Below are 26989 nucleotides of genomic sequence, written 5' to 3' on the forward strand. Positions count from 1 at the left end.
TCTCAAAATGTACATTTGATTAAATCTCCCAGATTTAATGAAACTGCATTGTCCCAAATATTCCTGAGATGGCATTTCTGATTTTGACTGTACCTAATACTCCAACCTCATTGCTCTCAGGGTAACTTTTGGCTTCACTGAACATCTTTGAGCACTTTGAATTCCCATGCTTTCTTTCTCTGGTCACTCTATGTTACTTTATTTGAATTTTCTTCCTGAAACATTCATAGTATTAAGATATGCATGACAGTTTATGAATCATCAACATGTAGTTCTTTCAATTTGAAGGGAAAAGTCCATTTTTCACATGCTGGAAATGAATTTGTCAACTCATGTGGATAGATTTGATCAATCTGAAAAGCATATATAGTGAAAAGGTGAAAGGATTGAGGACAGGGTGCTGAATAACACCAAAAATTAAGTGTGAGTAATATCCTGAAATCCAAAGAAGGGAATAATTTAAAAAAATAACAGTATCATGACTTTCCAATTTTGCAAAGACTTCAAATTATTATAAATATGTGCAAACCATTCTTTATCTGTAATTTTCAACTTAGTCATAATTTTCCCTAGTTGTTAGAGAGTCAAAGGTGCGTTGGTAATTTAATCCTAGGAATTACCAATTTCCTATTGGTAATTCAAATCAAAAGTGATTAGTATAAAATGTAGGTTATATTGAAGCCTGTCTCTGAATCTGACAAGGCTGCCATTCTATCATTGCATGTGTTAGGTTACCAAGATGGGATGAATTCTACAATGTCTTATCAGTTGAACTCCATAGCACTTTGAATATAATATGTCCATACTTATAGTTAGTGGCAACATTTTTTCACTTGGTATGCTATTTTACAGAAGATGTAGTCAAATGTAATTGCCCATACAAATTAAATAGTATATAGGTTATAAAGAAAAAGGATAGGGAGTGTCAAACTGATAAATAATAGTTCTGATCCATTAATAAGAAATACAATTGAAATCATATAATTAAATAAATATTTGACCAAGGTATGAAATACCACTGAATTCTAAAAACAGAAAAATAAATTAATAAATGAAGCCAAAAGAATCAATTCTCTTTATAACTAGTACCCATCCTCAACTCAGGTTCCCTTTATTCTTGCTGTCTAAATGGCCTCAGCATCTAAGTATTTATATCAAACTAAACGTTATGATGTCTGATACCGATTGTCAAACCAATATGTACTTCATTTTCTTGTTTTAATTGAATCTACACAGAAGAAATGGGAGACAAGATCATCAACATCAACTATTTTTTTTCAAACTTGTGATTTTACTTTATATTCCTCTCCCCATGGCAGGATACACAAGATTGTTTCAATGGGCATTTTCAGTTGGGTTTTCTCTAAGAAAATCTCTGCTTGTTTCCTCTGGGCCTCTCAGTTCTGATAGTTTCTATTTTCTAAGTTTAAAAAATAATAGTAAAAGGAATTTTGAAAAACAAAGCTAAGTTTCAGAAAACCATTGGCCTTTTTTTGGGTCCCAGGGTGTACTTTTTATTTTTGGTTTAATGACATCAATGTTTTACAAAGCTGTAAAAATAATGTAAAATTTTGTACTTCTTTGGAACTTAAAATTGTATCACAATTTATTAATGTTTTGAAGTATCTGAAAATTATCTTGAAGTTAATTTTGATCTTTTAATATTCCATTGAAATAATGAACTGTAATTTACCGACCCACACATATTATTGAATCTGGAGGTTGATTTTGCTTATTGGTGCATTTAATGGTATAGCAAAACCACCTTGTTGATTCAGCTTTTATTCTTCTGTTGAAATTTGGGTACAAATTTTAAATTATTTTTATGGTGCTTGATATGTTCCTTTAATTTTTGGGGGGGAAGGGAGGAACATCAACTATTAAATGAATATTATTTTCTATTGGATTATTATTATGAACTCAGTACTTTATAGTTCATCCCACTTATCTGACCCCTCCAAAATAATACTCATATTATTACTTTCATTAAAAGAATTAAAGCAAATTGACTTTTTGTTAATATGGTCAAATTGTCTGTAGTTACCTTTAAGAAATCTTCAGAACATTAGAGATTGTTGCTTGTATAGCCCTGCTGAAATATGTTGTCCTCCAGGAATGTTTAGTCTTGCTGTGGATTTTTTACTTTACAAGCACTTAAAAATATGTACTTAAATCTACTTTCTAATTACAAGTTCCCATCATAAAATGTCCTATCCACAAAACAGCATTATTACTCTGACTTTCAACACACTAAAGCATTTTTGTTGGGCTGAGTTTTCATTCTTTTTTGTTTACTTTCTTTTGCAAACATGGTTAATGGCTGATTACCATTTCTGCTTTTTTTTATCTTAATTGCTACATATTTAGGGACAGGTGTCATTAAAGCTTTAGCAGACAAGACATTTGCTCAGACAATATTTCTATTCCACTTGCTCATACCTAGCCTTATTAAAATGGCATTCTTATTAGTTTAAGCACTTACTTACTTGAGAACCAAACAAGAATTTACATCAAAGCCCTGTTTTCTTTGTGTTAGATTTTGGAAACTTTTATATTCTAGAAAAGAAAGGGTAACAACTTATTTCTCACCACCAATATGTGATGGATACAGAAAGACTATTGCTTTAAGAATGATATATGTAACATTATTTTCTTGTAGAATTCCTTCACTTAATGAAATTCAATATGCAAATGGATCATTTTAAGAATTATAAAATTATCAATAGTTTAGTTTCCAGTAAATAATACACTTAAAATTTGGATTTATCAGTCATAATTTTCTAGAGAATCACATTAACTTAGTGTCACTAAATGTTCAATGTAGGCAATTTGAGAGTTATGACCATCTTCATCTACTAAGAAAACACTTCAAATTGTGAAATAGGCTTTGCCTCTTTAAGTGCTTCACAAGCTAATTCTACCAGGAGCAGCAATTTCATTATATGTAGTCATCTTCACAACTTTCCTTTACTTCCATCATATTTCATGGACATTAGTTTTATAATTTAAAACTGCTGATAGGACAAGAGCTGCCTTACTATTTAGCAATGATTATGGTTTTTAAACAAAGAGTAATAACTAGCATTTGTAAAACATGACCACATGAACAATTGCATTTAATTCTGGAGGGAAGATGAACAAGTGTACTTAGCTCCAGATGTGTGTGCGTATGTGTGTGTAATGATAATTTTCTTTTATATTTCATATGTAAAAGGAAAATTTACACATTGAGGCACGATTTATCCCTATTTATTTCACACATGGAAAGATAAAAAATGTCCACTTAATATACATTTTGCATAGCAAAATAAATTACTATCACTGCACTGTTTGGAAGTGTTGGGCACAGAAGGCTCAGTAGAGGGCACTGGGGAGCACTGATTGGCCATGACAGTAGACTAGTGAAGAACAGTAGTGATCATTGGGGATGACTGATTTATATCTTTGTGCTTTAATTAAAATAGAAAATTGTGCTTTCCAAACTTGTAAAAACATGTATGTAGTCTATATCCTCCTCTGTTAAATGAAAAGCATTAGGTTCTCTTCAGGAAAATCATAAGAATTACCTCTATGGGAAGGTGAAAACCCATTGGTATTTATTAAAGTTCTCTGTTCATTGCTGAAGAAAAATTCAGTTCAGAGTAAACAGAAAACAAAATAATAAAGGTCTTTACTTCAGAAGGAAATTCATTTTTTAATATTTATTTTTTAGGTTCAGTTTTTAAGGCTAGAACTTGCCAGGGAGCCTAGATTAAATCAAAACTAACAACTCGTTAACCAGCAGATGAACCCCTCATGGAAGAAGGATTATATAGAGGAATTTATTTTCCCTATTTATTGTGCTTTGTAAAAACCAAAACAAACAAACAAATTCTATAGATTTCAAAAGAGATATACAATATTAAACATTATGAGTGAAAGCTATACTATTTGTGGAGGATCTGTAATTATAATGCTAGAAAATAACACACATAAAAGCACTTCATTATTCAGCTCTCCAGAGTAATTATATAAAGATTTTTCTAATCCTTTTCCATTGTCCCCATAAATGGACTATATAATCACAATTGACCTTTTGGATAAATTCCTTTTTCTAAGTGTGTGTTTTAATAAGTTATGACTAACAATGAAATATAACCTCTCTAAAGGGCAAAATGTTTGAACTAGGGTATTATCTTAAAATAAACTATACCTTACAAATTCACATATGTGGTAAACAGTAACTATACATATTTTTTAGATTTAAAAAAAATCTTATACATTTATAAATTCACATTTATATGTATTATTTTTTCTGGCATAAATTTGACTCAGGATGGAACAATTATAATATTAATTTAGTACAGTGGAGGAGAATTATATATTTCCTATAAAAAGAAAGACCTTGTACATTACTTTAACAAAATATGTTACCACAGGTAAAGAACCAATAGATGAAACGTGGACTATACAACAGAAAGCCAGAACACGTAGCTTACAAGATAGGTTATTTGAGTATTTTTCTATACCAAGTGTCAGCAAACATTTTCTGAAAGAGCCAGATAATTAATAATTTAGATTTTGCAGTTAAATGCAGTCTAAATCCTGCCTGAAACAGCCAATAACAGTACACAAAAGGATGTGAGTGGTGGTCATGAGATGTACAAACAGGGAGGGGTTCGAACATCCCCCATGGGACAGTTTGTTAACTGGGTATAGTCAATACACAAAATTAACCTTACTGAATTATTGACTCAACTAAATATTTACTAAACTTAATCTCACTATTTTAATGTTTTTGCTGTTTTCTTTTTATATATGCTCTTTTCATTTCTTTTTGAAATAGATTGTGCAATTGCTAACAGACTTAGAACAAACAAGAGAATAATTACTAAATTTTAAAAAAATTACAAAAATTTCACATAGAAACTGAATTTATAACTACATTACACACAGTTTTTGAAAAATATTTTTATCCATGGGATTTTTAAAAATTAATTTTGATGATATTTTCAAGGACTACTTTATGTTCATTAAAGGAGTAATTCTTATAGTAAAGGATGTTAGTGCTATAAAGGAGAAACCCTTTTTAATTTTAGTGGCCTAACACAAACAAACTTTTCTGTTTCTTTGTTGTTTTTTCACTCAGAGCGTGGGAATGTTCTTGGCCCATGGATGTCTTTCTACATGAGAATTTATTTAGGGACCTATGTTCTTCTGGCTCTTCTCTCTAGTTTTTCAGACATCTCATTTCCAACAAGAATGAAGAAGAAGAAAGGGAATGAAAGACACTGGTTTGTTCACTGCAGCATTATTTACAACAGCCAAGCCATGGAAATGACCTAAATGTCCACTGACAGAGGAATGGATAAAGAAGATGTGGTACATATACACTATGGAATATTACTCAGCTATAAAAAGAATGAAATAATGCCATTTGCAGCAACATGGATGACCCTAAAGATTATCATTCTAAGTGAAGTAAGTCAGACAGGGAAAGACAAATATCATATGATATTACTTGTGGAATCTAAAATATGATACATATGAATATATTTATGAAACAAGAACAGGCTCACAGATATAGAGAACAGACTTAGGTTGCCAAGAGTGATGGGGTAGAGGAGGGAAAGGTTAGGAATTTGGAATTAAAAGATACAAACTATTATATAGAGAATGGATAAACAGTAAGGTCCTACTGTATAGCACAGGGAACTATATTCAGTATCCTGTGATAAACCATAATGGAAAAGAATATGAAAAGGAATATATATATGACTGAGTCACTTGCTATACAGCAGAAATTAAATGCAATATTGTAAATCAACTATACTTCAATAAACTTTTTTAAAAAGGGAGTGAAAGATTTATAGGATATTTTTATGGATCAGACTGCAAGATAAAAACTTCCATTTTCTATTGTTCAGAACTCATTCACATGATCTCATGTATATGTAGGATAATTAAGCTTGTGCCAGAAAAGGAAAGTAAGAGCCAAGCAGACAGATTTCCTAGCTGACAGATGTATAAAAATATAAAATGATTTAGAAATTATCAAAATTATGTTTTTATATAGTATAATATATTTCTAGTATAAATTTTACCACATTACATGATTATAAGAAAAATATTATATACATTATTAGGCATATTTGTTTTATAATAGTTTAACTTTGTTTTTGCTTTTTTTGTTTTTTCCTGTTATATATATGGCTTTTTGTGAAAGCTCATTAAACATTTTAATGTGTTTTACAAATGTAAGTCACTGACATTAACTGGAAAATTCTTTTCTTTTCTTTTCTTCAGTATAATTAGTGAATTAAAATACTTAATACAGGCAGACCTCTGAGATATTGTGGGTTTGGTTCCAGACCACCACAATAAGTCTAAATCACAATAAAGCATGTTCACACAAATTTTTCTGGTTTCCCAATGCACATAAAAGTTATGTTTATGTGATACTGTAGACTATTAATTGTGCAATAGCATTATGTCTAAAAAACGTACATTCATACCTTAATTAAAATATACTTTATTTCTAAAAAATTCAAACCATCATCTGAGCATTTAACAGGTTATAATCTTTCTGCTTGTGGAGGGTCTTGCCTCAATGCTGATGGCTGTTGACTGATCAGGGCGGTGGCTGCTGAAGGTTGGGGTGGCTGCAGCAATTTCTTAAAACAGGATCATGAAGTTTACCACATCAACTGACTTTCTTTTCTGAGTGATTTCTCTGTAGCATATAATTCTGTTTGATAGCAGTTTACCCACAGTAGAACTTCTTTCAAAACTGGAGTCAAATCTCTCAAAACTTGCTACTATTCTTATCAACTAGGTTTACATAATATTCTAAATCTTTTGTTGTCTTCGACAATCTTCACAGTGTCTTCAGCAGGAGTAGATTCCATCTCAAGAACAGTTTTTTATTTTTATTTTTTTTTTGCTCATCCATAAGAAGCAACTCCTCATCTATTCAAGTTTTACCATGAGATTGCAGCAATTCAGTCACATCTTCAGGCTCCACATCTTCTAATTCTAGTTCTCTTGCTGTTTCCACTGCATCTACATTTCCTTCCTCCACTGAAGTCTTGATCCCTTCAAAGTCATCCAGGAGGGTTGGAATTGACATCTTCCAAACTCCTATTAATGTTAATGTTTTGACCTCTTCCCATGAATCATGAATGTTCTCAGTGACATCTAGAATGGTGAATTCTTTGTTCAATTAACTTTTTTCAATTAGGTTTTCAATTAACTCTGCCAAGACCCATCAGAGGGATCACTATCTATGGCAACTATAGCCTTACAAAAATGTATGTCTTAGATCATGAGACCGGAAAGTCAAAATGACTCCTTGATCCATGGGCCGCAGAATGGATGTTGTGTAAGCAGGCATGAAAACCATTCATCCCACTGTCCATCTCCATCAGAACTCTTGGGTGACCAGGTGCACTGTCAATGAACAGTGATATTTTGAAAGAAATCTTTTTTTTTTTTCCTGAGCAGTAGTCCTTAACAGTGAGCTTAAAATATTCAGTAAACCATGTTGTAAACAGATGTACTGTCATGCAAACTTTGTTGTTCCATTTACAGAGCACAGACAGAAGAGATTTAGCATAATTCTCAAGGGCGCTAGGATTTTCGAATGGTGAATGAGCATTGGCTTCCAGTTAAGTCACAAACTACGTTAACCCCTAACAACAGTATCAGCCTGTCCTTTGAAGCTTTGAAACCAGGTACTGACTTCTCCTCTCTAGCTATGAATGTCCTAGATGGCATCTTCCAAAAGAAAGCTGTTTTGACAAAATTGAAAACATGTTGTTTGGGGTAGCCACCCTCATGAATTATCTTAGCTAAATCTTCTGGATAACTTGCTGCAGCTTCTACATCAGCACTTGCTGTTTCACCTTGCACTTTTATGTTATGGAGATAACTTCTCTCCTTTGACCACATGAACTAACCTCTGCTAGCTTCAAGTTTTCCTTCTATATCTTCCCACCTCTCTCAGCCTTCACAAAATAGAAAAGAGTTAATAAGGCCTTGTTCTGGATTAGACTTTGGCTTAAGAGAATGTTGTGGCTGGTTTGATCTTATATCCAGACTACTAAAACTTTCCCCATATCAGCAATAAGGCTGTTTCATTTTCTTATCATTTGTGTGTTCACCGGAGTAGCACATTTAACTTCCTTCAAGAACTTTTCCATTGCATCCACAACTTGGATTTTTGGTGTAAGAGGCCTAGCTTTCAGCCTTTCTCAGTTTTCAACATGCCTTCCTCACTAAGGTTAATTATTTCTAGCTTTTGATTTAAAGGAAGAGATACATGACTCTTCCTTTCACTTGAACACTTAGAGGTTATTAATTGGCCTAATTTCAATATTGTTGTGTCTCAGGGTATAGGGAGGCCTGAGGAGAGGAAGAGAAACTAGGGAATGGCTAGTCAGTGAAACAGTCAGAACACACACAATATTTACTGATTAAGTTCACCTTCTTATATTTGTGCAATTCTTGGAGCCCCAAAACAATGATAATAGTAACATCAGAGATCACTAATCACAGCTCATCATAACAAATATAACAACAATGAAAAGCTTAAAATATTTCCAGAATTACCAAATTGTGACACAGAGTCACAAAGTGAGCAAATGCTGTTAGAAAAATGGTGCCAATAGACTTGCTTACACAGGGATGACACAAACCTTCATTTTGGGAAAAATGCAATATTTGTGAATAGCAATAAAACAAGATATGACTGTAGTCATTTCTATAATAGTCACAGATATTAATCAAAATAAAATTGTGTATATAAAATATTAAACCATTTAGGATTACCTAAAATGACTATATTTTACATATTTTCTGTTTTCTTCAAGTGTAAATTATTTTGAATTAGAAATCATTTATTTGTAATCATTCGTTTCTTCATTAAACGTCTTTATTTTAGAATAGTTTTAGATTTACTTAAACGTCACAAAGATAGTGAAGAGAAACTGGACACTGCAACCAGTTTCCTCTACTATAAACATCTTGTGCTATTATGTTATGTTTTTCACAACTAATGAACTGATATTGATACATAATTTTTAATTAAATCCCATATTTGATCTGGATTTCCTTAGTTTTGACCTAATGCCATTTTCCTTTCCAGGATCCAATCCAGAATACCTCACTACTTTCAGTCATCATGTCTCCTGAGAGTTCCTCAGACTTTCCTTGTTTTTGACACCTTAACAGTTGTAAGGAGTATTAACCAGGAATTTTGTAGAGTATCCCTCAATTGGGACTTGTCTGATGGTTTTCTCATGGTTAGACTGGGGCAATATGATTTCAAGCTGAAGATTATAAAGTTAAAGTGACATTCTCATTACCTCATATTGAAAGTTTTGCTATTAACATTACTTATCACTGTTGATATTAACTTTGATCACTTGGCTTAGGCAGTTTTTGTCAGATTTCTGCTCTGAAAAGTTACTCTCCCCCTACACCCCATTTCCATACTGTACCCTATGGAAGGTAGTCACTAGTTACAGCACAAACTTAAGGGGTGGGAAGTTATGTTCAACCTCCTTGAGTGCAAAGTATCTGTCCAAATTATTTGGAATAATTCTGTATAGAAGATGTGTCTATTATTCCTATTTATTCACTTATATATTCTATCATTTACTTTTATCAGTGTGGACTCATGAGTATTTATTTTATAATTTGGATAATAAACCAATACTCCTGTATTTTGCTGCTCAAATGATTCTGGTCATTAAGAGCATCTTCAGTTGGCTCCTGTGTTCCTTTGAGATACTCTCATGGTTTTGTTTTCTGAGTACTTCATTGCTTTCTAGTATTATAAAATTCTCCACGCCCATTTGTACATTCTGTGTCATAGTCCCAGAATCAGCTAGATCTCTAAGGAGATCTGCTTCCTTTCACTGAGAATGACATAAGAAACAAATATTTAAACACCGGGAAAACTTTGTTATTTTTAAAATAAAATCTAAGTATTTTATTGATTGGGGTATGTTTAGACTATTCTCTATGCATCTTTAAAGATATATAAATAAATATGTATTCAATTCTACGACCCAAACATTATAAAATATTACCTACTGTATAGATTTTACATATATATGTTAGAAAATTATTTAAAATTACAATTAAACACTTGAAGAATGTTAATTTCCAGCAGGCAATGTGGTATTTATATGATTTATCTCATTTAATTCACATTCAAATCAACGAGGTAAGTATTTTTAATCTCCGTTTAACAAATAAGAACACTGTAATTTAGTGAGTTTAAATATATACTAAATATTTGAAGTTAGTCAAGCAATCATATATTTGATTAATGATTATAGAAGATACTCTCTAAGAAAATTAGGTACAACATATAAGAATATCTCAGTTGATAATATAAAGTTGAGCAGCATGGTGGTTAATTGTATGTTAACTTGACTGGGTCATAGGCTGCCCAGATTAAATATTTTTTCTGGTGTGTCTGTAAGGGTGCTCCCTGATGAGATTAGCATTTGAATCAGTGGACCCAGTAAAGTAGATTATCCTCCCATCTACTGAGTGAGCATTATTCAATCTGCTGAGGGTCTGAGTAGAACAAAAAATGAAGGAAGGGAAAATGTGTTCCTTTTCTGCCTGCCTACTTGAGCTGGGACATTGGTTTTCTCCTGCACTTGGACTGGGATTCACACCACTGGCCCCCCTGATTCTCAGGGCTTCAAATTAGACTGGAATTTCACCACCAGTTTCCTGGGTTTCAGCTCGCAGACAGACAGCAGATCATGGCACTATATCTTATCATGGAGATTCATTATGAGGAACTGGCCCACACAGTAATGAAGGATGAAAGCTGTCATGATCATGTCTGTCTGAGTAAGTATATAGTTATAGATATATAGATATAACTCCCATTGTTTCTGTTTCTCTGGAGAACCCTGAATGACACAGTTTTTAAATTCCATGGCATAGAAAAATATACTAAAGTTCAAGGAAGTATCCAGTGATTGACTTTCTGTATACTAGTTTGCACAAAAATTTATCAAAACATATATTTTAGGGCTTCCCTGGTGGCGCAGTGGTTGAGAGTCCGCCTGCCGATGCAGGGGACACGGGTTTGTGCCCTGGTCCGGGAAGATCCCACATGCCGTGGAGCGGCTGGGCCCGTGAGCCATTGGCCGCTGAGTGCGTGTCCGGAGCCTGTGCTCCACAACAGGAGAGGCCACAACAATGAGAGGCCTGTGTACCACAAAAAACCAAACCAAAACAAAACAAAAACATATATTTTACAGGGAAAACCATACATTTTGCTTTTGAAAAAATAACTCCTTGGCTGAAGTTAAAAAAGTATCATCAAAGTTGAAACAAAATTAAAAGTATCAGTTAATGGCTTACTCTGTGTTAAGCACAATATAGCTATATTCAAAAATCAGATAAATGGTTACTTTAGAAAGAAAGAAAAAGCAAACCTTGACAATTTCATGAGAAATTGAATAATAGGAACAATATTTCAAATATAACATGATAGCCTGCTTATATTCTTCCTTACTTTTTATTTTACCATTTGCTTGTAAGATGGTCTTTCTAATAGAAAACTACGAAACTTGACTGTTTTAGTGGGTATATAAACAAAGCTCATTTCACTCTCATTTCTGCCTAAGGGATAATTGGTTGGTCACTTTAGAAGCTGACTTTAAGGAAATGAAGGCCCCGTAATGCTGTTGGGAGACTGAAATGAGATCAGACAAGAGACATAAATGCTCTTTAAAGTTAATTATGTTTGCTTTTTCTTCTCTCTCAGTGGTCATTACCTTTAAATGGAGCCACGCATTGACAGGAATGATTACCAGCATGGTCAATGCAGGTGGCTCCATTCTTGCAGGGATGTGAAGCACACTCATCTACATCTATCTATTTCATATCTTGTACCTTTGAAAAAAGTTAACAGATTTTAAGTTTCAATAAGTCAAACAGGTGCCAGGTTATAATTCTTAAATTTGCTCAAGCATTTTAACCCTAAAGGGGATGATGTTTGAGATGAAATTCATCAGATAAGAATGCCACATATATTAGTGTCAGGGCTCACCTTACTATAGACTGCAACAACTTCTCTTGGAATTACTAAATGCAGACTAATTGCTGAGTTGGTGGATAAAGACTGCTTAGATGTGAACTAATTTATCTTCTGATTTGGAGTCTAGAGGTAGAATAGATGTTTCAGGTTATTGAAATGCAAATCAAATGTTAGGCTAAAGGAAATTTAAAGAGGAACAAAAAGGAAGTACTAGTGAATCAATAACATCCTGACATATGTCCCCCAGGGTGAAATGCTCTTTATAAAGGCACGGTTTTCAAATGGTACTTACCAATAAAACCAGTGGGACAGATGCATTTGAATTTATCCATGAATTCTGTAGATGTAGTGCTCTGGAGGCAAGGTGATGAATCACATTTTTTTCTATTAATTTTATAAAGCAGGACTATATGGAAAGAAAGGAAAACAGAAATGTCCAGTCACTATATAGCCCTAATATTTCCTTTTAACTATTCTGCAGTGCAGATTTCCCATTAGTGCTCCACCTACAACTGTGTTGCTAAAACTGACTTTTCATATTATATCACTTGCATTGTTTGTCAGTTTGCAGAGAGCTAAAAAATGTAGCCTACACTGACACTGAATTGATTATTGACTTCTGACAACTAATTTTTTGCCAATATTTAACAAAAATAGAAAAAAAAGACATTCACACATAACACATTGTATTTATAAATTAGATGAGTGGTAATCTTCCTAATATTATTAAATATTTTTTCTCTAATATGGTGAAATGAATCTGGGTTGGAGAAAAATTACTGTTACATATATCTAAATAGGAAAGAGCATGAGTAATTAAATAGAAAATCTATTTGCATTACTATTTTCACTGACAAAATAAAATATTAAGTGACAATATGACATTAGAACATCAAGGTAAAGTGAAGAAAAGGTGAACACTAACACTAAAAATGAATTTAAATCCACTGATTAATAGTTAACATGAGGGCTTCCCTGGTGGTGCAGTGGTTGAGAGTCTGCCTGCCGATGCAAGGGACATGGGTTCGTGCCCCGGTCCGGGAAGATCCCACATGCCACGGAGCGGCTGGGCCCGTGAGCCATTGGCTGCTGAGTCTGCGCGTCCGGAGCCTGTGCTCCAACAACGGGAGAGGTCACAACAGTGAGACGCTCGCGTACCGCCAAAAAAAAAAAAAAAAATTAACATGAAATTAAAATGAATAATAAATGAGGACTTCCCTGGTGGCGCAGTGGTTGAGAGTCCGCCTGCCAATGCAGAGGACACGGGTTCGTGCCGCGGTCTGGGAAGATCCCACATGCCGCGGAGCGGCTGGGCCCGTGAGCGATGGCTGTTGAGCCTGCGCGTCCAGAGCCTGTGCTCCAAAACGGGAGAGGCCACAACAGTGAGAGGCCCAAGTACCGAAAAAAAAAAAAAAAAAAAAGAATAATAAATGAAAACTTTGTTTATACCTTAAAAATATTTATTTGGTAATTTGCCTTATGCATCAACTTTGTGAAAAAAATATGGCACATTTAAAAACCTGGGTTTGTTCTTTGTAGTCAAGGATATACCAAAATTCGTCTCTCCAAAAGACCTTGCTATCTGTCATGTAATTTTAAATCTTCTCAAGTTTTTGTTCATGATAAATAGTACATTAAGTTTATATAAGTGGCCACCTATTTCCTGAAGATTATTATTCTTAAGAAGGTTAACCACATAAAACCAGTCTCTTAGGTTTAATAGGAAAAAAAAAAAAAACACTGTTGGATTCATGGTTTTCAAAACAAATATGACTTTCTCATTGCCTAAAAGTTATGCAGTACTTTTATTTCTCAATCATTCTCACAGGAGTAGAATTAGGAACAGTTCGTGAGAGTTAGATATTGAGCAACATTTTAACTTGTAATTGATGGCAGTTAGATGGTATGTGCTTGCATATAAGGAAAGTATTAAGAGTTCTGCTACTTTTTCCAATCTTGGAAAGTAAAAGTCTGTCTATTATTAGCATTTCCTCCTAATGTAAAACACACACACAGACACACACACACAACTACATAAATATTTTAACACATCTTCAAAATAAGTGATATACTGTATTGACAAGTACTCCTGTAAGAGTTACCATGTTACTATGGTAACAGAATGGGTGTGGTGTAAAAAAACCATTATAACTTTTAAACATAAGTGTAATGGACTTACAGCTAATAATTCTAAAAAACTGGCTCATTTACAAAAGCAAAATATTCATTCAACTCTAAATATAGCTATTTCTGTGATGATGTGAAGATGTAGTAAGATAATCCAAGCAGGTATTATATGTTCAAATATTCTCCTGGAAAAAATTAATATGCATGTGTATGAGATGAATTGTATCTTCTAAAAATAAAGAATTACTTCCACCTCAAATTAACATTTGATTATCATAATTTTGGTTAACAGGTATGCCCACCCTGAAATCCATTCTGACACAGGCAGGAAAAGGTGTGTGAAGATCAACACAAGTGCTCCCATTTGCCCAGGCATCACTTAGGCACTCATCTACCTCAATCTCACAGTCTCAGTTAGAAACAAGCCAAGGATTTACTTCATTATAAACATGTCAGTGATGGAACTTACAACTGAGTCTAACATTATGTTCAGAATATATGAGATTTTCAACGTGTCTGCAAAAAATCAACACATTGCCTAATGCTATTAACTAGACTTTTACTCTTTCTGTTTTTGTTCTGACGGGACTGCAACTGTGGCTTGATTCTCATCTCAGTGAACCTAGGAGAGTTCAAAAAGTCCATTATCTTCTTAAAATTAAACTCATATATGACTGTTTATACATAACTGTACGGTGTTAATCAAGTTGACTTTCCTTTGATGTCTTTTCCTTCAAAAACTGTCTGTTATACATATTGACATGCTTGTTTCTTTAAATTACTGTTGGTTCACAAATTGGCCTCAGTACACAGAGGGCAAGGAGAGATCAAAGAAAGAGGCAGATCTTTCCAGATTGGAAGGCAGCAGGTTTAATACGCAAGGGAACTCACTTATGAGGCTTGTCTTGTGTGCCACATGATGACTAGATTTCAGCACTCACCCACCAGAAACTTAAAAGTTTATATAGAGGCTGTAACTGGGTCTAGTGCAGATGGTCTTAGCAGCACCTTACTCTCTCAAGGCTTCATCCTTGAAACAGCTCCTAATGTGGGAATAGTTGGTAGATCATACATTTCTAGGACAGGGGAGGGGATGAGGGGCCTCTGATTGCCTGGGTCCAGTTCTCTGGTCAACCGGCAGTCACATCCTCTTGATGACTTCTTCCAATGATTAATGTAAGCTAAATTATTCTCATTTTCAAAAATTACTTTAGATATTTCCTATGAGAAAAAGATGATAAAGGGCTTCCCTGGTGGCACAGTGGTTGAGAATCTGCCTGCCAATGCAGGGCACATGGGTTCGAGCCCTGGTCTGGGAAGATCCCACATGCTGTGGAGCAAATAAGCCCGTGAGCCACAACTACTGAGCCTGCACATCTGGATCCTGTGCTCTGCAACAAGAGAGGCCATGATAGTGAGAGGCCCGTGCACCATGATGAAGAGTAACCCCCGCTCGCCGCAACTAGAGAAAGCTCTTGCACAGAAATGAAGACCCAACACAGCCAAAAATAAATAAATTAATTAATTAATTAAAAAAAAAGATGATATGTTTTTAGCAAAAATTTTTAAGGATAGAACATGTAGTGAGATTTGTCTTCTGTTTACTTGTGGTACTCATCATCTGAACTTCCTTGTACCTGGAGAATTATCTACTCAATGACTCTTTGATAAAGTTAGAGACCACCTCTCAATATAGAAGGTGAAAATGCAAGATATTTTCTTTCCCAGTCTCAGATACCCCTAAATGTGAGTATGCAACAGAAAGCTGGCTAGTATCATGGACCCACCATGAGATTTGAAAGGACGCTGGTGATGGATGAAAACGGGGAAGAATAATTCATTTTTTCTGCAGGTGGCAGCATCAGGACAATCACCCAGTTTGCAAGTGCCCTAGCATCTGTGTTCCTCAGTGTCAGGACATCCCTCCCATGGATGCTGTGATAGTAGACAGTGTGTCCTTGTCTGCTATCTGGCTTCCCTTGTTCATGTCAGATTTTCAAATCTGGTTCTAGATATTAACTTTAGCAGACAAAATCTCCAAAACAGCTGCTATAAATATCAATATGTTAAAAGTATTATAGGAAACTACATTTAAATAATTAAATTAAAATAGAATGACAAGGACACAATAAACATGGGATTCCAACAGGGAAATAAAAACTATAAAATAAATAAAGGGAAATTCTATACTTGAAAATTCAAATAACTGAAGAAAACAGTTTTCTAATTGGGCTTAATAGCAGATGTTATGGGGCAGAATAAATAATCAATGAATTTGAAGATAGATCAATAGAAATTACATATCATAGTCAGAATCCACTAGCACCCACTGAAACACTAAATAATCCCATAAAAGTTAACTTTGTTTCCAAATCATTGGCTTTTGTTGCATAACATGAAGTTGGGTTTTAATCATATTTCTAGGCACCCATTTCTATCTTCATTAACTTATTTTTCTCTTTCTCTCTTTCCCACCTAGCCTCTTGGATTTTCCCAAGCATTAACCATTCATCCTGTTTTCCTCCTGTGTCCTCTGCATTCAGGACTTTTCTTACACTCCTGTAAACATATTCCCTACAACCATAGTTCTGGTCCTGGCTTTTGATTTAATTCCTAGTATTTGTGTCAAACTTATTCCTAGTCATATTGTTTTCTCAAATTAAACACCTCAAAGAACTAAATTCTTCTCCAATTAAAATGTTATTATCAGTAATATAATAATTCATATATACAATAATAGTTAACGAAATTCTCCTCAGGTGCAAAATTTAGGAATAATTTTAGATTATTTATTCCATGCCTGATACTTAGGAAATGAATGTATATTGGTAATCACAACACATACAAGTAAATTTTATTTGCGGAGGGAGTGTATTTATATACAAATCTATTTACTGCAATTTTATTCAATGTTATTGTCATGTTTTGCATTATAACATTTAGCAAAGTGCCAGGAGCATGTCTTATTTAAAAACAAATGAGGAAAATAAAGCCATCATATTATGAACATGTTTATGATATTAATGTCATTAAAATAAAATAATAATTGAAACAGGGAATTTAACAAGTGTAGTTTTAGAAAAAGTTGTTTATTTAGTTTGTCTATTATATTAAAGACAACAGAACTATATAACCCCAGTATAATGAGGAAAATACTGTGTATTTTTCTATGTATTCCAATATCTGGATGAACATTTAAAATTCAAAATTTGAATTTTTTATATTTATATATATTATATACTGAGTGTTATATATTTTATAACAAATTTCATGAAATTTTGTTAAAAGTTTTCCCATTCATATGCATATATATTTACATTATTTTTGCATACAATCATTGCATAATAGTTTACTATTTTCTTTATAAGTACAAAAATTTCTGATTTTCATATCTAAAGGTATTTAATTACATATTCTGACTAATGACTCCATATTGCACAATTAACCAAAACACTTATTTTTCTACCCTCTGGAAAGTTCTGTAAAGTAAGGAATTAAAAAAAATAAAATAATCTTCAAGAAGAAAGAGATTGATTAAGGGAAGTTGTCTTGCATGGAATGGCTATTTCACGAATTTTACATTGATGAAAGCTAATATGAGCAAGGTAATGATGAAACATGGACAAAGCTGAGGAGGCTCTTCATGGCTGAGTCCTAGAAACAGGTCAACAACTCCGTTACTTTCCTGAGGAAATTCAATGGACAATAGAGAATTTTTTTAAAAGTTACACTCATTTTCCTCAGCGAAATATGGACAAATATTACATCCACAAAATGAGAATAAGATGATACATAAAGGAAATAATCAAAAAAAACTTAAAAGACTCATTAGTATTGACAGTATTATTGTGAAAATAAAATCTATTATAAGAGTAGGGAAATAGAGTGAGTCTCTAAAAACTATATTACAAAACTGTAGTAAAGGAAAATCTGAGAGAAAAATGAAGTCATATATAAAACCAATTCAAGCATACCATCATTCAAAGGAAGTACAGGGATAAAAGAAACATCAGTTAGTTGATAGAAGAAATATGCTACAGTTTATGAGACATGAGTTGTTATTTAGGAGCAATAAAAGATCTAGTCTTGTCCTTTCATTACCACAAAATTTCAAAACATCAAGGATAAACAGAAAATTTTAAATGTTTCTGGAGAAAAAAAAAACACTTGGAGTAATGAAAATAATAAATTTGGGAATTCAGTGACAAGATATCACATGATAATGGCTGGGAAATATCATTGTCTAAATTAGAACATGAAATTAGTGAGTGCTGAAGAAATTATTTTTTCAAGGATAGTTTTGTGGCTCCATTCCACATATAAAGTGGATGTGAAGCTGTACTACATTTGTAAAACTTACTAATAAATTAATTTATTTTTTATATACAAAGGAAGTAGTCAATGAGAAATTTGAGCAGACATTTTAAAATGTACAAAGAAGGTCATGGCATGAATAAACAAAACTTTGACTTAGTTTGAACAATTGATTCAGTGTAAAAAAAGAAAAGCTATGTGATCTCAAAGGTAGAAATATTGTCCTTCAAATGGATTTGGGTTGCAACATAGGAAACTTCAGAAAAGAAATATAATTCAAGTGTCACTTCTTCAGTGAAGAGTATTTTCATATTCATAATAAAGTAAATGTTGGTGACTTGTTTTCAACTTTTTTCAAGCAAACACAGATGGTTTAATTATACTTACATTAATGTATTCAAATAGAGTCAAAGTAAACACAAAATTTTGGAGGTGAAAAGGGTTAACTGGGAAAGTGAAGAATAAGAGCAGTATATCCTTAAATTTAATAAAAGTCAGGATAAGTTATATAAATTTGATTAAGAAATAGAAGCTTAAAGGTATTATTTGACATGGTCAACATAAGAGCTAAAAATAATATTTATTGAGAGAAAGATGTAGAGGAAAGGTGGATTAGGGAATTAATGAGAATAAGATTCATACAGACAATGGAGAACCAATAAAGTCTGTAATTAAATTACAAAACTCAAAAGGAAAATTAAAATTTTGCATGAGCAAATTAAGGCACTACAGAAGAAATAAAGTAAGAAACTATTTAAATATGTTTGTCTGCATTTCAGCCTTGAAGGTAAAGCTGTTCTGAGAGTCTGTTGCTTTTTTATTGGAAGTTCTTTTGATTTCATTTACCATGTTCATTGCTCAATTTGATTTTTTTGTTTGTTGCTAAATACTGTAACAGTCTCAATAACGTTTTGTGAAAATATCTCATCTCTTATGAGATACTTGAATTTAAAGGGATGAGTATACAAGGTTAGTGTGAAGTTCATAAAAATGCCTAGTTCTGTGACTATCATTAGGTAAATTAGGATTCAAGGTTCTCAAATTTTTTTTTTTTTTTTTTTTTTTTTGGCTGTACGTGGGCCTCTCACTCTTGTGGCCTCTCCCGTTGAGGAGCACAGGCTCCGGACGCACAGGCTCAGCAGCCATGGCTCACGGGCCCAGCCACTCCGCAGCATGTGGGATCTTCCCGCACTGGGGCACGAACCCATGTCCTCTGCATTGGCAGGCGGACTTTCAACCACTGCGCCACCAGGGAAGCCGAAGGTTCTCAATTTTATAATAAAAGAAACAAAGTTAAAGTTACCTTTAAATCTCAGTTTTCTATTTTGCTACATATAAAGCTTTCTGTGACACATTTACCCATGATTCATGAATTATTAAATTATGCAAAGCAGATTTTATAGTTAACCAGAATAAACACATTTAACTATATTTTAGTTAATTTATAATCAGTATCTCTAATTGAATAAGATATTTGAATAAGATAATAGTTGTTTTCTATAAAAATAAAGAATCATATAACAACAGGAATGTGGATTTAGTAAGAGAAATAAATGTAAAGAACTCCTTTAAGAAAAGTTAATAGTTGACAGATTATGAAATATCTTTATCAATTTCTTGCAAAGTAAAAAAAAAAAGTCACTGAACTCTTTGAGAGCCTGAAGGTGACATTTCTATTCCACTCGGTTATAACTACAATAGCTTATATACCAAAACAGAGCAAGATTTCCATCTAATGGAAAAAAAAAAAGATAGATTGTTTTCTTTAACCATGAAAAACATTTTATTGAGTTTCTGTGCATCTCTCTTACTATTACTTTCGATACAACGGATTTTCAGAAAAAAAGCTTGAAGTTCTCTAAAATCACCTATTTTGTTGGGAGGTTTATCTATCTATCTCCAGGTCAGACCAGCTGGATCAGAATTACCCAGTATTTACTATCCTTACATCCACTCACTTCTGTAATCCCCATAACAACCTTACTAGGCAGGTATTGTTCTTATTTCCACTTAAATGTGTGGAATTTGTGTGAATAGAGGTTATATAACTTGCTTATGCCCCTCACCTGGTCAGTGATGAACTGTAATTTAAATTCAAGCAATCTGCTGTCAGATGTATTTGTTCTTTATACTGTGTTCATTTTAAAGTGATCTCTTACTTCATATAATCACCCTATATATTTCTGGTTATTCATGCTCATAAAATAACTCATTTGATTACCAAATGACATGTGATTCTCCCCTCATCTCCTGTTCTGGATTTCCCTATCAAAATGCTGTCTGTTGTAATGTCTACTGCCAAGGATTTTGGGTCCATAAAATCTCAAGGAAGGAGCTTTATTCAGAATCACCCCAAAAAGCTGAGGCAGGAGTACTAAAGCAAACCAGTCCTCGTTTCCTATAATCACAACAAATGGACTATTAATCTATTTCATTATCCATCCACTCATCTGTATATACCAGTCAGGCCTGTCCTGGGGAAGATTTGAGAACAAGTAAAATAGAATACAGGAAATTATTCTTAACTTTGAAGAGTGAGAGAGAAAAATATAGTGGGTTTATAACATGAATTTGAAAATACGGCTAAAAAATGCCATATCTTAAAGATTTTAGTTGGTTCACTAACTTCATCCTAAATTTGTAGCAGGCAGTATAGAGGAAAAGCATTGCAGTGTTCATTACATAACAATACATTATTGACTCAAGAGAAAGGACAATTGATACTAAGGCCAGACAGAAATGTCACTAGATGGTCCTCTTAGGGAGGGCATTACCAAGACATTCTTGCAGATGACACAAGATGAGTTTCATATCTGTTTCTTTAAGTTTCCATCAATATGATCTATTTTTACGCCCATCAAAGTTCAAACCAGTAAACAATTCTGTAGAAATTTAGTACATTTTTCTTCTTAACTATATTTAGAAATGGATTATGGGATATCTGAGGCACAAGTATATTTATTTATTTATTTATTTATTTATTAGTTAATTTATTTATTTTTGGCTACATTGTGTTTTCATTGCTTTGTGTGGGCTTTCTCTAGTTGCAGTGAGCAGGGGCTACTCTTTGTTGCAGTGCGTGGGCTTCTCATTGTTGTGGCTTTTCTTGTTGTGGAGCATGGGCTCTAGGCACATGGGCTTCAGTAGTTGTGGTATGTGGGCTTAGTAGTTGTGGCTCATGGGCTCTAGAGCACAGGCTCAGTAGTTGTGGCGCATGGGCTTAGTTGTTCCACGGCATGTGGGATCTTCCTGGACCCATGCCCCCTGCCTTGGCAGGCAGATTCTTAACCACTGGTCACAGATATATTCAGATCTTCCTTACAGGCAATTGTGTTCCTCCAGTCTAATTTTTGATAAGGAAATAAGTTTTAGATTATACTTAGTAATAAATACTGGGGCCGGTGGTATGTTGCTTTCACTACAAAATAAACACTACGTACTTCAGCAAACAATTGTTTTTTTACAAATATTCAGGCCAGGATGACATAATTTTCTAGAAATTGAGAAGCTTATTATCAAAGCAAAAGTTTCACTAAAGTTAAACAAGCAAGACAGACTTTATTTAAGGTTATGGTAATAGGGGAGAGCTTGACTCCACTGTGACAAAGGATGAGAGAGTTTTTAAAATTAAGGCCTGTGATCGTAGGCTATATGTGTTTGCTAATTGACCTTACCCAAAAGAAAGTAAACTTTCTCAGTCTTCAAGATGCGAGGCAGTTTTACAACTTAGATCCAGATATTTGCCAAAGTTGTGCTCCTGCCTACCCACAGAGGCCAGGAAGCAGGGCGCTATCTTCTCCTGTGATTGTGTTACAAGAGGGTGGCGCTCAGATCCTTGAGAGAGATAGCCCTGAGCTGTAGAATCTTCAAGAGGCCTTTAAAAAGATGTCTTCAAAGGGGCAGGGGAAGAAATTACAAGTTTTTCTGAACTAAATGCTTCAAGAAAAGGGAGGAGAAGGATGTCTGTGTTTAGACCTGTTGGATTCTGTAAAGGAATGAGGGTGAGAAGGGGAGAGACAGAAAGGAGAAGACACTGTCTAAACTTCAGTCAACCTGAGGGCAACCCCAAGGCTAAAGTCTTGTGATGGATAAGACACTTGGTGAAGATTCCTACAGCCCTGGAGTTCCCAAAGAGTGGAAGGACATAATAAAACATCAAGTTATATTCTTAATATGATTCTCTTCTCACTCTCTGGTGAAGTCTAAGAAACATGGCTCTGCTCTCTACATTAAGTGAATTAGATCAGCACCTCCTCCCTAGGGTCCTGATCCCTAAATATATCTCTGAGTTGTCTGACCCCAGCTTCCTCTAATCAAACTGAATGCTTAATGCTACCAACTTATATTTCTAAAAGAAAACTGTCATGAAATACCCTATAACTTCAGCCTTTAACTGATTCCCCACCTCTCATCCGTATGTTGAAGCTCATCTATTAAACAGTTTTAACTGATGAAAAGAGGGAATTTATGATCTCAAACATCAAGATGGTTTGACAAGATACCTAGAAATAAGACATATATTTGTTTTCTTTTTTCAGATTTGACTCTTTGATTTTAAAGTTATGTAAATCTTGAATTTTACACCATATTTTATCCCTCTTAAGATATCATTCATTCAATACCACAATGCACACAAATCTGTAGGGAAACTTGACAGTCCAAGATGAAGCTTCAATTACTTTTGCGATGTTCACTAAGCCTTACATACATCCCCAGAGTTTAGAGCTCTACCTGAGAAGTCTAGATTTAGAGGATAAAGTAAAAATCCCCGAGTACTTCAGAATCTGTGTCTGGGATACCTTCCTGGCAATATCTCTCTCACCCTGCTCCTTTTCTCATGCATCCTGTGCTCCAAGCAACAATGACTGTTTAAGTGCCTGCAATCTTGCTTGGTTTCTTTTTAAAACCTTGATCAAAAGCCATCTTATGAAGCCTCTGCCTATTTTATCCAGGCACAGGCAGTTACTTCCACCTTCTATAGCATTTACAGCTTCTTCTGCAGGCAAGTGCTTAGGTATCCATTCGGTATCTCTGGCACTTGGAATAGTTACTGACACATGTTGGTGCTCAAAAAATGTGTGTTAAATGAATGAAAAAGTATCAGTGACTGAATGCACATAAATAGCAATGGTGGTATTATACCTCTAAAGGACAGAAAATCATTCCCAATCCTGTTTAGGACAAATCATTAACAAAACATTAAAATTCCAAGTGATATAATGAATATCATAAAGATTGTCAGAAACAGAATTTATGATTGACTCTTCAATTTCTGATTATGTTCCACATGGTTTGATGAAAATAGGCTGCATTTAAGGTGTACGTGTATATGATTTTAGAGCTTTCATTGTCAAAATGTAGATGGAATTTAAATGAGATTTCTAATTTTATTCAGTGAGCTGTAGTAAAGTCTCCTCTTGTTTGACAAATAAATTATTAAGCATAACCAGTTAGAATACATTCAATAAAATAGCAGTCATTCACCCTTTTAGGTTTTGAATCTCTAGAATGCAAATAATCAAGCATTCTGCATCTTATTTTAAAATAAGTTTTAGATGTTAATTTCTAATAATCTTAATTTTTCTTCCTAATATATTTCCAGGTCTGTATTTCAGTTCTGGCTAAAACACACACAGTTTCTTTACCTGTTTCTTGGTGATATTTTCTTCAACAAGATTTCTTCAATTGCTTGCTCCCTCTAGGCTAACTCAGACTGTGCTAGGTTTCTCTTCACAGAAACCATAAAGGAGGAATGAGCCAGGGACAAAGAAGCAAATCTAATAATCAGATTCCTGTTTCACACACAGTATATCAAACAATCTGTGCTTTCTTTATGTCTCTTCAGTTCCTTCATAGCCTTTATTTCTTTTGTGGTTTGCCCAGATCCTAAAATTCTTTCCTATCCTCTCCTGCCCATTGGTTGTTGCCATTGTCTTTTATTTACTCATTCTTTTATTGAAGCATCCATTTTTCTGTCTACAATTTCCAAGTCACATAAATGAGACCATCAATCGATGTATAGAAAATCTCAACCGTACAATGATGTCTACATGACAAAGACTCACAAGTCGAAATTTCCTTTCCTGACTGAACTCCAGGATTGAATAATTAATTAAATACCAGCTGGTAACAGCACTTGGATATCTATTAGGCATCACGAATGCAACATGGGCAAAACAAAACTCTCTCTAAGCAGTTCTACCGTTATTTTTCCTTATTTACTATGAAAAATTACAAAACCTAAGAGTTGTTTATTCCTCCTTACCTTCATTGAACTGATCAGCAAGTCGTGGGTACTTTTCCTTGAAAAATATCCCAAATGTGTCTATTTATCTCTATCTCAGTTACTAACATCAAAGACTGTCATAATTATTTCCTTCCCAAAATGGGAATAATATTTTAACTGGTTTCTTTATTCTAACACTCACTCTACTACCGTAGACATCACACCCAGAGTGATTTTTGAAAATATAATATAATTACAATATATAAATCCCATATGACAGCTTCTGGCAGTACTTCAAATAAACTCCAACCTCTTTGCCTTATATGATGTGGTGCCAGCTAAACAACCCACGCCACTCCTTTCTTGCTTTGTTTCCAGGTACACCAATGTACCTGAAGATGTCCAACAGCTTCAGTTTCTTAACACACTAAACTCACTTTAACCTGAGGGTTTTGTACCAGCAGCCCCTTAAATCTGGAATGTTCCCCCTGGGATAACTCTTTTTTAGTTCTTTTATTTTCTTTATTGAAGTATAGTTGATTTACAGTGTTGTGGTAGTTTCTGGTGTACAGCAAAGTGACTAGGTTATATAACATAGATATTCTTTTTCAGATTCTTTTCCATTATAGGCTATTACAAGGTATTGAATATAGTTCCCTGTGCTATACAGTAGGACCTGGTTGTTTCTCTGTTTTATATATAGTAGTGTGTACCTGTAATCCAAAGTTCCTAATTTATCCCGACTCCCCCCAGCTCAAACACATTCTAAAAAGAACCTACATTTTCTTGCTCCCCTCGACAACATTTTATGATTTCGATGTATTACTTGATTGATTGATTGATTGATTTTAACATCTTTATTGGAGTATAATTGCTTTACAATGGTGTGTTAGTTTCTGCTGTATAACAAAGTGAATCAGCTATATGTATACATATATCCTCATATCCCCTCCCTCTTGCATCTCCCTGCCACCCTCTCTATCCCACCCCTCTTGGTGGTCACAAAGCACCGAGCTGATCTCCCTGTGCTATGCAGCTGCTTCCCACTAGCTATCTATTTTACATTTGGCAGTGTATATATGTCCATGCCGGTCACTCACTTCGTCCCAGCTTACCTTTCCCCCGCCCAATCCTCAAGTCCATTCTCTACATCTGAGTCTTTATTCCTGACCTGCCCCTAGGTTCTTCAGAACCATTTTATTTTTCTTTTAGATTCTATATATATATGTGTTAGCATAGGGTATTTGTTTTTCTCTTTTGGAATTACTTTACTCTGTATGACAAACTCTATGTCCATCTACCTCATTACACAAACTCAGTTTCATTTCCTTCTATGGCAGAGTAATATTTCATTGTATATATGTGCCATATCTTCTTTATCCAGTCATCTGTTGATGGACACTTAAGTTGCTTCCATGTTCTGGCTATTGTAAATACAGATGCAGTGAACATTGTGGTACATGACTCTTTTTGAATTATGGTTACTCAGGGTATTTGCCCAGTAGTGGGATTGCTGGGTCATATGGTAGTTCTATTTTTAGTTTTTAAGTAACTTCCATACTGTTCTCCATGGTGGCTGTAACAATTTACATTCCTACCAACAGTGCAAGAGAGTTCCCTTTTCTCCACACCCTCTCCAGCATTTATTGTTTGTAGATTTTTCGATGATGGTCATTCTGACTGCTGTGAGGTGATACCTCATTGTAGTTTTGATTTGCATTTCTCTAATGATTAGTGATGTTGAGCATCCTTTCATGTGTTTGTTGGCAATCTGTATAGCTTCTTTGGAGAAATGTTTATTTAGGTCTTCTGCCCACTTTTGGATTGGGTTGTTTGTTTTTTTGATATTTAGCTGCATGAGTTGCTTGTATATTTTGGAGATTAATCCTTTGTCAGTTGCTTCATTTGTAAATATTTTCTCCCATTCTGAGGGTTGTCTTTTCATCTTGTTTATGTTTTCCTTTGCTGTGCAAAAGCTTTAAAGTTTCATTAGGTCCCATTTTTTTATTTTTGTTTTTATTGTCATTTCTCTAGGAGGTGGGTCAAAAAGGATCTTGCTGTGATTTATGTCATACAGAGTTCTGCGTATGTTTTCCTCTAAGGTTTTTATAGTGTCTGTACTTACATTTAGGTCTTTAATCCATTTTGAGTTTATTTTTGTGTATGGTGTTAGGGAGTGTTTTAATTTCATTCTTTTACATGTAGCTGTCCAGTTTTCCCAGCACCACTTATTGAAGGGGCTGTCCTCTCTCCACTGTGTATTCTTGCCT

At 34.1% G+C, this 26989-nt stretch overlaps 1 protein-coding gene across 1 annotated transcript in view; it reads right to left on the reverse strand.

Annotated features, from left to right (window-relative positions):
* The window catches only part of EYS (eyes shut homolog), a 1661361-nt gene that overhangs the window by 1281476 nt on the left and 352896 nt on the right, over positions 1-26989 (reverse strand). The window contains exon 11 of the mRNA XM_060283543.1: positions 11790-11889. Within this exon, the coding sequence (XP_060139526.1) occupies positions 11790-11889 (100 nt within the window). The remainder of the gene's footprint in view (positions 1-11789; positions 11890-26989) is intronic.

The sequence above is a fragment of the Globicephala melas genome, chromosome 14, assembly GCF_963455315.2.
Source record: "Globicephala melas chromosome 14, mGloMel1.2, whole genome shotgun sequence".
NCBI lineage: Eukaryota > Metazoa > Chordata > Mammalia > Artiodactyla > Delphinidae > Globicephala > Globicephala melas.